Consider the following 13,555-nt stretch of genomic DNA (forward strand, 5'->3'; position numbering starts at 1 on the left):
TGTGTGTGTGTGTGTGTGTGTGTGTGTGTGTGTGTGTGTGTGTGTGTGTGTGTGTGTGTGCGTGCGTGCATGTGTGCATGCGTGTACATGTTTGCACATATATCTGCAAGTTTGCATGAATGAATGTAATAAACCTAAGCTGTCATTTAGAAACATAATCAGATCATGTTTTTCCAGCTGTTGTTCAGGAGCTGCAGGATCTACTGCCAGAAAAAGGACTTATCCTGATATTTATAGTCCTTTCCTCTGTACTACTTCTTTTACCTCTCCTCCAGCTTGTGAGCTGTATGCCTTCTGCGGAGCACTGTTTGGTATCTGCAGTATGATAACACTGATGGTGATCGCGGTGGACCGTTACATGGTGATCACCAGGCCTCTGGCCTCTCTGGGGATGATGTCTCACAGGAAAGCTCTGAGCATCCTGGCTGTTGCCTGGGTCTACTCAATGGGCTGGAGCCTGCCCCCTTTCTTTGGCTGGAGTGAGTACAACTGCACCTAGACCTGGAAGATGAGTCATTGTTGATCAGTTTGATCCTCTGAGGGATTTAGTTGTTTTTTCCGCTCTGTCTTAGTTACTTTCTTTCAGGGTTTTTATCTATGTCCTCATGTTAAGTTCCTGCTGAAATGTTTACTACTATTGTCAATATGCCAAAAGCAGTCAATGATGGCATTAAGCATAGAATTTTCAAAAACTGTCAATCCCCGCAACTGACAACGTAAAAAGGTTCATGGTGCGGGAAGTAATTACTAAAGTCTGTATGCACTCCTACAGGTGCTTATGTCCCAGAGGGTCTGATGACGTCTTGTTCCTGGGACTACATGACGTTTACCCCGTCTGTCCGCTCCTACACCATGCTGCTCTTTACCTTTGTCTTTTTCATCCCTCTTTTCATCATCATCTACAGCTATTGCTGCATCTTCAGAGCCATCAGGCACACAACCAGGTTGGTACATGCACAAACACTCTTCCCCGTTTTTCATTATCGTGTTCACACTTGTAGCACATAGGCCCACATGCATCAATAAAGACATGGATGTATCTGTTGATACAGTACACTGATGTCTTGTTGATTTACAGTATAAGTGTCAGGGTTTCTCTATCACATTATACTGATGTCTTCCTCAGCCTGGATGCTACGGTAATACTGCCTATGTGAGTGATGCAAATTGTATGTGTGCACGCGAGTACAATACACGTCAAAGTCAATTCGACAATAAAAGCTCTCTTGGAAAGTAAAAAAATATCTTGAATTGTCAAATTTGATCTAGAATTACAAATTATATTGAAACTAAAAGCAAAAATAAGGTTTTATAACTAAGGTGCGTCTGTGTTTGACAGAGCGCTAACAAAGATCAGCTGTGTGGACAACAGGGACACTGCAAAGAAGTTCAATAAGATGAAGAGTGAATGGAAGATGGCCAAGATTGCACTCATCGTCATCCTGCTATATGTCATCTCTTGGGCGCCTTACTCCTGTGTGGCCCTCACTGCATTTGCTGGGTAGGTGTGTGTGTGTGTGTGTGTGTGTGTGTGTGTGTGTCTGTGTGTATGTGTGTGTGTGTGTGTTTGAGTGTGAATGTGTGTGTGTGTGTGTGTGTGTGCTAGGTTCTCCAGTCAGTGCCCTTGATCAAGGCACTGGGGGGTGGGGAGGGTGGATATGGTCCCCAATTATTAAGCAGTATTGATAGTTTAGGGTTAAATATGTTATTAAAGATGCTCTAGTTAAAGGTCATCCATTTAGCATTTTAGCCAGGCAGCGTTTTGATGGCAGCAGGTTCAGCAATGCTGTGGATGTTCTGTAAGAGGGAACATCCATTGGCTTTTCATTCTAAAGCAAAACAAAAAAGTAAGCCTTCGTGGATTACCTGACATTATCTCAAGCAGATGAATTGAAACCGTATGCTGCCTGGCAGGGGGGACAATATTCCTGATTCAGTCCCTTTAGGTACAAATGGTTATATAGTTAGATTAGGCAAAACAAATGTCTCTGCTGAAATGTCTCTGCTGATATGGAGAGAAACTGTCAAAGCATCAGAGCAGCAGAGGATTCTGAGAGAGCTAATCCATGTCATGACAAACAGGATCGTCATTCAGTAAATAGAACAGATCTATAATCAATAATTTCATTTAAAGAATGTATAATGTGAAAAACACAGTGACAATGTGAAACAATGAAAGGTTGTTTGATTTTATAGGATGAGCAGGAAGGCAAGATTGTTTAAAAATGTGAGATGGTCATGCCGATTTGATGTTCTTCTGCAGCATGAAGCCAGTAAAAATACACAGTTTTTTGTGTGTGACTTTGTGTCCAACTCCTTTGTCTCTACACTAGTCCTGTACAAGGGAAGACACTCACCACTGTCACATGAACGTGTCTCATTTCCTTCCCTCATTAGTCATCCTCTTGCTAATATCTCTCCTGTCTCTCTCAGGTACGCTGACATGTTGACGCCCTATATGAACTCTGTTCCTGCTGTGATCGCCAAGGCCTCTGCGATCCACAACCCCATCATATATGCCATAACACATCCAAAATACAGGTATAGTATGCACGCTGAATTGTTAAGTATTTTATTTTATTTTTATTATTATGTTTTATCTCAAACAATCAGAAAAATCCTTAAAAAAGGATTAGTTTGAGAAGGAGTAGACAGAAGCAAATAGCTTATTTAGTCCTGCCCCTTATTTCACAAAATTATACCATCACAAAATAAATAGATATGCAAATACAGAATACAATCTTTCAGGTCTTATGATAACTAACAACAATACAACAAGAACAATACCGTTAAATTACAATTCCATTCCCGTGTTTAGGTTTATTTTCTATATTGGTCAAGTAATGATTTCTTTAATATAATTTTTAACGGAATGATATAATGGCTCTGTTTGATGTCATTGTTAAGTCCATTCCATAAGGTCTCCCCACAAACTGAAACACACATTGACAACAGATTCAGTGAATGCTCTGGAAATAACACTATGATGAATTTACTATTTACCCAACCCAGACCACTCTCACTTCTTTCAAAACCAAGTTTACTTTATTTTTGTGATCGTGAGTAAGTTCAGAATTGCCAAAGCAGTTCAAGTAAGGTTAAAATGCAAGTATAATATAAATGTATACACTATACAACTACAATATTATGAAGATACATTAAACAAAAGATGCTGCAAACAAATCATTGATCATTATGAAGAAATCAATAATGATGACTTTTTCAAAAGTAGCTCAGTAAAGTTTCATGTGTTCTCCCTCAGGCTGTGACATGCTTTGACATATCTTGCCGCTAGCGGCTTTTCTCCCCAACTAAATATAGAATTTTATTTTGACAGTGTGACAATTCTTGGTATTGCTCTTCCTCTACTTGTTGTTGGCACATCTGACACTGTTTTCTACATGTTGCCAGGTGTGTTTATGTCCAGAGCTGGACTGGGACAAAAAATCACCCCAGGCAATTTTGGCCCGAACGGCCCACTATAATTGGTCAGGCAGACTCCTGGCCGTATTTGTATTAAACTACCATGGAGCAGTGCAAGTGAACAAGACTATACTCACTCACTCTCTCTGAGTCATTGGCGGTCCGAGGTGCGCTTGTATTTATACTTGGATATGGAGATTATGCACTCCAGCACAATCTCCATATTGAAGTATAAATACAAAGAGGAGGCTCTGTTAGAAGAACCTTAAGTAATTGGGTCGGCCCAGGTTGTGTGAGGACTTTGCTGAAGTATGTTTGTACTGTTAAGATGAATTTATTCTTGACACTAGTCTAAGTTTTGATTTATAGTTCCGCAATGGATTTGCACCAACAAAACATACATGGTGTGTTATACCATCAGGCTGTATTGTGTCTGATTGCGTTAATAACATTCCCCTTAGTAACTACATTTACATTCTATTAATTATAAAGAGGTGTTGATTGCTCATTTAAAACCTATTTATATGTGAAATTTACCTCAGCGTCCATTGATGTCAGAGGGCCCCACACTTCTCTATCAAATAATAGATTGGTTAAATTATGAATTTGAATCTTTCTATTTATTTCTCCCTTAGGTCAGCGCTCTGTGCGTATATTCCCTACCTCGGGGCATTGCTGTGTATTACTGGCAGAGACCGTTTCAGCAGCAGCAGTTTCCAGTCCACCCGCCGATCAACCCTTACCAGCCAATCGGAGTTCAAACGCCCCAGCAAGCCCCACAGGGCCTCCCTGTCTGAGAGCGAATCAGTGAGTTTACTTCATATCTAATCTAGTATCTGGTCTCTGTTTTACACTTTCAATAACAAATGCTTTGAATTACGAGTCGCTGATTTTAGACTGATGTGTGTGTTATTTGTGTGTGTTACCCGAAAGGCCCGCCTCTCAGACACGGAAGAGGACTGCTCGTCTCGGACATCTGTTTTTCGTCAGTTGTCCAGTGATGTTAACCAGGTGCGCCAAGCCAGCAAGAGGACGAAGGTGAGCGGTCCCAACACTGGAGAGTCTGAGAGAACTGCCTTCCACAACCCCACTGACCCGGAAATCTGTCACCTCTCACAGATCACAGTGAGTATTGGGGCCTGGTTTATGTCAACATACTGTTAAGTACACTTTATGGTGTACTAGTATGTATTGAACTGTACATGTATGCAATGTGAAGTCATGCATTTCTAAGTGTATTACTTTAAGTGTCAGATAGGTGACATCAGACTGATAAAGGGCTTCTCACATTAGTTTCATGATGTTTTTGATGGGAGGTCTTGCTCCTGTTTTGTCTTACGTCAAGGCTGATCTTAATCCTCTCCTACTGAATTTGAGAAGTGAGGTCATGTTGTTTTGGTGTCCTGTTAAAGCCAATAGATGTCATGTTTATGTTCAGTATTTCATGGCAAGTAACTCTATGAGGTAATGATTAGAGACCTTTTGGTAATCCAGGCTTTTTCAGCGTGTAATCTGATATAGTCATGTTGCTTTGCTCCCCTGTATGCTTTAACTGTGTCTCAGTATTACATATCACATGGAGTCTGGTTAACACTCTAAACTGCCCATTTCTATCTTTGATGAGTTTTTAATTTTTTTATTAAGTCAAAGAAAGGACGGTTCCAGAAGGAAAACAGTAGCGCCCAGACTAGCGTGACTTTAATATGAGTTTTTATAGGCCGCTAATATCCCCATCAGTGGTATTTTAACAGCGCATTAGTAAACTGCGCCTAGGCTTATGCACATCGTGCGCACACTATCCTTGTTATAGACACACAAGGAAGCAAAGCAGCACACACACATGCAAAAAATTACATTTAAAAATATTACGGTCCAAATCCGCCATCAAAATAGCAGTGCGCAAAGGTACAAACGCGCCTGGCTTTTAAAGGGAATGGAAGATGACACTCGGATTGGTTTATGGCATGTCACGCCCAAAAGACACCTATGAATTAATGAAGACACTAAGTACAACCATGTGCCCAGATCACAGACCCTTTTTTCCACTGTCAAACTCAAAACTGGATGTGGACACACCCTAAACGTACCTAAACTATGCGCTTCACGCCATGCACTTAGATCGTTAAAATAGGGCCCTTGATGTCCCCGGTTAGATCTATTGGAGGGTAGCAGCATTCACTGCTGTCAGCCACTGTGTATTTACTTGATACTACCACTGGTAGTTCCACAAAGTTCAAATGCTTCACATACTACACAACCATTTAAAAAACATCACAACTGTTCATCACATTACATTACATCACATTACATGCATGCACAACTCAAGAGTTCAAATAGCAAGTAGCTCTGATGGACTGTGAAGTCTCTTTGTCTTCTCCGTCATCCGAATAATATTTAGAAGACGTTGAAGACTTGTCATCTTTTTTCCAAAGGTTCTTAAGTTCTGACCAAGAGTCAGGTTTTGCTTGTTCCAAATAAAACTACTTTTTAAGATATTATCCAACCACTCACAACTGCTTGTCGGAAGGTCGAATAGAAGGGTCTTTATCTGACAATTTCTATAACTTATTAAAACCAACGATCTCACATTCACACACCAACTTTGCCATGATTGGCCAGCTGTGTGGAGGTGAGGAAGTATGCTTGGTTTGAAATTCACTCTCAAGATCTCTTTTTTTGTTTGTCATTCTTTCAAACTATATTTCTGTCACTTCATATATACAACCAAGTGCAACAATATGAATGCCTACCTCTTTTCAAGCATAACCCAAACCTAACCATAGGCCATGCTTGGAATATAACATAACCAGTAGGCAAACATGCAAGAACATCCCTGTTAGACAGCAAATGTTCTTAATATAGTCTTTGTAAATCTTTACAATCATTTACAGAAAAAAAACAAGCAGACCTGCCTGGTTGCACGATCCAATTCTTTGTGAAATCTTGGGTTTTTCTGAGATTTTAGTGTATATTTGTAGCTTGAAGGTTGTTGTTGTTGTTTCACATAGAAGCGGGAATTATAAAACGGTAACATGCAAATAGTGGAAGGGGAGGAGGATTATACTCACAGTCTACATCCTGTGAGTCCGACTAGGTAAAACCCAAAACTTTTCATATGAACAGTGCTTCTTCTTTGTTCTAAGGCTAAGCATTGTGCTGTCAGGCTAATTAAAAAATGACAGGTCATTCTATGTGGGGCATTCACTATATGGAGCATTTCCGTCTCTCTGTAATCATCTTAGTTCACAGAAGTAACCCACATGTTGCAAACACACACTGTACAGCCGTCCTGCCCTGCAGGACTCCATTACTGAGGGTCCAAAGACTAATCCAATAATCTGTGAGTTTCAGATTTAATCCACAGCTTGTATGAGCCAACTCGTGTTTAAACGTACTGCACTTGTTGCAGATGAAGACGGCTGATTGTCGAGGAGTCTCTGACCTCCATCTGCTTTTATCTCTGCACAGAGTAGAGGATATACACTTTTACTTTTGTCTATAATTGCAACTGCTGCTGCTGCTACCTACTTGTACTTTGCAAACAATGACAATTGTAGTCAAAGTGGGAAATGACATATTTCACTTTGTAATTATTTGCTATATTTTAATTCTTTGTTTATTTGGTCTTCATTTTTACCAAATATTGCTTATTTTTATTTCCTTGCATTACCTCTGAAGGACTTTCAATGCCTGCTATTTTTAGATTTTAAAGCGTAGTTTGACATTTTGGGAAATACGCTTATTCACTTCCTTTCAGAGAGTTAGATGAGACTGAGCTCACTCTCAAGTCTGTCCGCTAAATATAAAGCTACAGCCGCAGTCATTTAGCTTAGTTTAGCATAAAGAGTGGAAGCGGGATGAAACAGCTAGCCATTAAAGCTTACCAATTGACACGTCTCTTGTTTGTTTAGTGTTGCTGGTTGGACAAATTTTCCAACATTCAAACTATTCCTTTAAGAATGTATTTTAAATAATGCGGCTTTCAAGAAAAAGCCAAAGATTGTTGGTGCCCCAATTTCAAGTGCTTATACTAATCCTGTTGCGTTTAGCACATGATTGTTACTGTCATAAGCTATGGGAGGAAATAACGTGACATACTTTTAAAGAGAGATGCTCTTTTCTTTGAAAGGTCCGTGTTCAAATGAAGTCTTGGCTGGAAGTCCCTCTGTTTTTAGTAAGACTACGATCTTGTGGTTTAAATAGTACAGAGGAGCTTTTGATCGTAACCAACACTAAATGGCTGTGATTATGTGCAAACTGTTCAGACTCTGACAGGGCCTGAAGACATCTTTATGTCGGACATCAGCCTGCAGCCAACCAGTCATCTGCCTGCTACTGTAAGATAGTAGATGTGTTTTTTTATGTATCAAGAAAATCAACAAATCCAATGAAAAAATTAAATCGGCAAAAAAGTGTTAGTGTAGAAAAAAACCTGGTTTAGCTTATACGCCTGTGTAATAGAACTCCAGTCTGTCAGTAAGATATTTTTTAGGGATTTATGTATTATAAAAAGCTGCACCTGTCCACTGTTAGTCATTTGTGTTTTATTTAAATTTAAAGGGGCATGTCACCCATTCTTTAACACTGCTCAATGATTCTACAACATTTAAAGTAGCTCAGTGGAAATAGCTCTGTGTAGCTGAACATGTAAAGTAATGTGAAATGATTTGCATATCTCTTCGGTTCTTCATATTACCACCCCCCCGCTTCTTCTAGTTATAGATTATGATCTAATCAACCGTGATTTCCCTTCTGTCCAGTTTCATTCATTTGCTACTGCTCTGATATCAATATTATTCAAACCTTGTGGAAAATCAAAGATGGATTGTGCTGGCTGACTGCTCTACAGAAATAAAAAGAATATTGTGCCTGCCAAGTTTGAATAATCAGCTCTGAGTCTAACTTAAAATAACAAGATTTGTAATACAAATAAATTTGATGTTGGTTCTTTGAGAACAAATATATAAAATGTTAACAGAGACATTTGGGCTAAAATTACAAAACTTAATTTTGTGATAAAACAGAATTATCCTTTAAAAAAATCTACTTAAACATGGTCAGCTATCTTGCTCCTCTCATGTGGAGCAATTTATTTCAGGGAGTCAACAGTGTGATACAGTCCATCTCCATCAAAGCCATTCATCAGTCCAACCAATCAATGCCTTTAATTAGCAGAGACTGTTTCATTTGGCCTGTCAACTTGATTCTCTCCCCCACGCTCGCTGCTTTGTTCTTTCACACAAACATGCAGCCACCTACTCACATTCAACATGTCAAGTTTCATTCACAATACCTCAACATCTCTCTCTCTCTCTATCTCTCTCTCTCTCTTGCTCTCTCCATTTCTTCCCTTTACACAGGTGGACAGTGTGATGGAGGAGTCTGAGTCAAGGACTTTGTGTAAGATTACGTCATCCATCATTGTAACCTCCATATCCAGCCCCTCCTTACTGCCTAGTCCCCCGGGTTTCCAAGGTAACCACAATTTGACCAAAACATACAGCCCTGTTGCCAAGGAGACCCTTGACGTAGCCTAACTGGAGACATCATATTTACCATAAACAGCTGGACAGAAGTGCAGCTGTGTGTGTGCTTGTGTGTGTGCACGTGTGTGCGTGTGCACATGTGCGTGTCTGTGAGAGTATTTCCCTCCCTGGGACCTTTCTGCAGCAGCATGCTGTAACTCAAAACCAGAGCATGCTCTCTGTTATTCTTTTTCATACTGAGTGTGTGAGCGTGAGTACCCAGTACATTTAAATACACGTGTGCGTATTTGCACACATATACGTATGTGTTTAACTTTTTCTGACTTTTCTGACATATCCTAGTAGGAGATGGTTTACCTCGGAACCGCAGGCTACCAATTAGCCTTAAAAACACAATGTCAAAGGTTCTCAAGCGTTGGGTATTGATTTGATTTTTAGTGATTGTTGATTCAGATGCTTGTCATCCTATTTGCGTAGAAGAAACCAAAATAATTTTTTTTGTACATTGCAATGCGTACGCCGTACGTTTGTCCATTCTATATAAAAGTATGCTTTTTAACCTTTTGAATCTCTCTTTCTAAAATTGAAATCAGTTTCAACTTAGAACCCATTCTCGATCCCCACCTCAACAGTCTTTCTATTATTAGTAGGGGGGGGGGGGGTTCAACTATACATGAGCATTTGAAAATATACTATGAATACTGGTGCATTAATCTGTATTTTCTATATTAAAATGAAATCAAATGACTTCTGAAAATGGTAGTACTAATCCAACTAAGAATCAACACTCTACAGATTTAAGCCACTTTAAACTTTGTTTGTCCTCAAAGACATCTAAAACCATGCTGCTTATGAACTGTGAGCAATTCCCAACACACAAAAGTTAGCACACGCTAACTGCTCCTACACAACATGAGTCAGACTAAACAATGAAATGGAAAAGAGCACCATTGTCTAGCACCTTTGTTTCCTATATAGTGAATGTAAAAAAATATTTATTTTTTGGGTATATTTGTATTTATAATTGGAGAAATGGCCTGCCTGAAAATCTGCTGAAAGTTCAGAATGACTGTTTTGTCTTCTTGGGTGTTGCATTTATTTAAAAATGCAAAAACTTTAAAGGAGGCATATCATGCTCATTTTCAGGTTCATACTTGTATTATGATTTCTTTCTAGAACATGTTTACATGCTTTAAAAAAAAAAAAAATAAGAAAAATATGGTGCACCTTTGCAAAGGTAGTATTACAGGGGCAGTATATTCTAATAAACTTGCATGTGAAATAGGAAGGGGAGCCACACATTTGGCTTGTTGAATGTTTTCTGATCCAGGCAGCCAACAGGGTTGTTTTGTTTCTAAGTTTGTGGGTTGGTAGGCCCTCCAGATACCCAAATGTTTGTGCACAAGCACTGAGTTTAAAGAGAACCTCCCCTAATGCAATGCTTCACACCTGACTTCAAAATTAGAGAGCATCACCCCAGCACATAAAACCACCGTTTCAAAATCAAATCAAGAAAACGCTGCTGATACTGCATGTAGCCAGGATGAATTGACTGCTCATTTCAGTCTCAGTCTCTCAACACTTAATCACACTTAATACAGCTTTAATGTGAGGTGTTTTATTTCTAGACTGGGTAATCAGAAACATATACACACATGCAACAGGACATGACAGGACACAGTCATGTCATTTTTCCTCTGGCTCTTTGTCATTGATTGTTCCAGTCCAGGTGACTTTGTGTACCCCAATGTAGATCAGTTCAGAAATGTGGCACAGCACAGTAGTACATCCTAATACCCAATACTGTGTACCTATTTGAGTTTGACTGTGTGTGTGTGTGTGTGTGTGTGTGTGTGTGTGTGTCCCTACTGAAGAATTATTTTATATGTTATATTTTAACATCCTTTTGTATTTCAAAGCTCTTTTTCTCCACTTCTGTACATTGCAGTTCCCTTTGACATTCCCATGATTGCTGCATTATTGACTATATTTGTAATAAATATTTTAAATGATAAACAGTCAAATGCAAATTTAAATGTTACTTGAAGGTTAGCACATTCCCACCACTGCTCATTTGTTCTGCACTACCCATCAATAAATGTACAAAATTGTTGTTGAATGTTCAAAGTTTTTTGACCAAACAAATATATAATATTATATATGAAATTAACTTCTGCTTTAATGAATTGATGGTTTCATGAGGTGATGATTTCATGTTGATCTTTCTTGTACAAAATGTTTTGTGTTGTTATTTATTTTTCTAAATAAAAATACTACTTGCTAAATACTGCACAACTGGTGGCTGTGTCTCCATGTCTTAAACTAGCCATGCATTGAACTATAGGCTGCAACTAATAATAATTTCAACGTTTAATTAATCTGCCTATTGTTTATTTAATCAATCACTTAGTACACCTTGCACCACCCATTACAGAGTTCTACAACTCTTCTCTAAAGAATCAGTCATAAGTATTTGTTTGGCAAAAAAAATGCATCTGGTTCCGCCCACTAATTTATATTTGCATACAAACATTTATGTGCAGCACTATGATGATTGTTGTCATCGCAGCTCCTAATGCATCATCTGTTCATCAGTGTCCACTAACCGATTTCTTTGTAAATCATTAAGTCAGTTTCCTAAATGGAAGAGATCCATCCAGCAAAGCAGATAACAGCCGGAAAATTCCGACGTCAGATAACAGAGTGGCATCAGTATAGGTCATGTATGTCCAATATGTGATGGGATTATCCTGCATGCTGTTTGACCTAGATGGGCGTCCATGCAGAACTGTGGCGCCCTGCAGAGGTGAGAGTTGGTACTTGATTTGCATGAGTAGATGATGTAGGGTTAGGGTTAGGGTTATTATCCAATAGGGTTAGGGTTAGGGTTAGGCTAGGTTGTGTTATCCAATTCAGCCCATGTGTGAATGAGCAGGTCATTGTCTGGAGAATTTACAGCGGGTGAGTGGGTGTGTTGATAATATTTGCTCAAAACCAGAAGAAAACATCTGATGGGGAATAAGAAGAGTAATTTATTGTAAATACAGAGGGCCGCCATTCGAAAGTACAGACAGGGACGACATTTTCCAAATTGGACAACACAGTACAACACATGTACAGTATATCTTTTCACCAATGTCCGTTTCTTTCCCCTTCTTTGTGTTGGAACTTGAGGACCATAAGGACTGTGGTTGACTGCTTCGCAGATCTTTTTTATGGCAAATAGAGACAGCTAGCTAGACTATCTGTCCAATCTGGACATTCAACATTTTTTTCCCGCCTGTCCAATCAAAAGTTTTTTCCCGCCTGACCAAAATAACTTCTGGACGTACATTTTCCACAAAACAAGTTCCTTCACGAGGCTATTTTGCAGAGGCTCCATGCAGAGCTTAATGCTGTGGATGTCGATTGTGATTGGTTTAAGAAATGCCAAAAATACAGATGACGTTTTTCTCCTATCCTGTTAATGCTGTGTGGACTAGCTAGACCCTGCTACGCAGCACTGTAGCGGTAGATCTGGCAATGGGAGACTAAACTGAGAAGACTACAACATTCAGGGACTCCTTTAGGTAAGGTTGAAGCCGAAATTGACAAATTTAGGAAATGGCAAGACACTTGGTTGTTCATGACCAAATTAAGAATCGGCTTTAACCACGATGTAATCCAAGTCATGTCCAAGTCTGCCTCCACTTTACCCAGGTGCCACCCCTCAACTAAAACAAACCAGTAGGTAAGAATACTTCTAAGACGGACAATCTCTCCCCACACGGGCAACGTCCAGAACTGATTCTCTGGACCTTGTCAAGAGTTGATTTGAGAAAACGGCTCTAGCCTGGCTTTGTCCAAAATAGAAAATTCTGGTTTGTTAAAAGCCAGCTAATTAACATGTTGTATGAAATTGTAATTTATTTCGGTTTGTGTTCTGATCAATATCTCACCAACAGTGTGAGCTGTCTTAAATGAAAAGTCTGTGCACCACCCTCTAGTACTTTGCGCCACATAAAATCCAGCGGCTCTGACAGATCACAGATGCTGCAATCTGATTTGCGCAGTTAAATGCACAAAAACAGATTTTGATGTTGATTTACCCATAAGCTCTTAGTTGTTTTGGTGTGCTTTCTACCTTTCTATATGCTCACATATCTTATTTTTCATCCTCACGGAAAATACCATTATTCACAAATAACCTGCTGACTAGAAGGTAACGTTGAATGTGTAGACAAGAGCATTTTCTATGAAAACTGTTAATTAGTAAAAATGTAATTGTATGTAGTTGCAGATTTGTTTAACCTTTGACAAAGCTAAACCGTTACCACAGTTCCAGTCTTCCTGCTAAGCTAACGGCTTTCTTTAACGGACGGACATTAGAGTGGCATCAATCTTCTAATCTAGGGTAACCCTTGGCAACAAAGTGAACAAGTGTAAGTGTACAAATTTTTAAACACCAGAAAACTTACATAAATGGAGTAGATTTGAAGTTAAGGTGTTCACTTACTGCTCTACCATGTTTTGTCTTCTAAAATTGTAACACTTGTTTAGTGTCACAACAGTGCACAAACTTCACAAACTTCTCAAATTCAAGGTGTGCGTGTGACTTATATACCCGGACATGATCAAAAAGTCTGTCACCACCTATTAAACAATGT

General features: G+C 39.2%; 1 protein-coding gene across 2 annotated transcripts in view; it reads left to right on the forward strand.

Annotated features, from left to right (window-relative positions):
- The window catches only part of opn4b (opsin 4b), a 14,340-nt gene extending 5,281 nt beyond the window's left edge, over window positions 1-9,059 (forward strand). Inside the window, exons 4-11 of one of the 2 annotated variants that reach the window (XM_034859448.1) lie at window positions 276-479; window positions 773-944; window positions 1,340-1,501; window positions 2,434-2,541; window positions 4,059-4,230; window positions 4,357-4,548; window positions 7,689-7,760; window positions 8,784-9,059. In XM_034859448.1, coding sequence (XP_034715339.1) covers window positions 276-479; window positions 773-944; window positions 1,340-1,501; window positions 2,434-2,541; window positions 4,059-4,230; window positions 4,357-4,548; window positions 7,689-7,760; window positions 8,784-8,960 — 1,259 coding nt within the window. In that variant the 3' untranslated portion in view covers window positions 8,961-9,059. The remainder of the gene's footprint in view (window positions 1-275; window positions 480-772; window positions 945-1,339; window positions 1,502-2,433; window positions 2,542-4,058; window positions 4,231-4,356; window positions 4,549-7,688; window positions 7,761-8,783) is intronic. The other variant, XM_034859449.1, reaches the window with a different exon arrangement.
- The last annotated feature ends 4,496 nt before the right edge of the window (window positions 9,060-13,555 follow it).

Source organism: Etheostoma cragini, chromosome 21 (genome assembly GCF_013103735.1).
Source record: "Etheostoma cragini isolate CJK2018 chromosome 21, CSU_Ecrag_1.0, whole genome shotgun sequence".
NCBI classification, from domain to species: Eukaryota; Metazoa; Chordata; class Actinopteri; order Perciformes; family Percidae; genus Etheostoma; species Etheostoma cragini.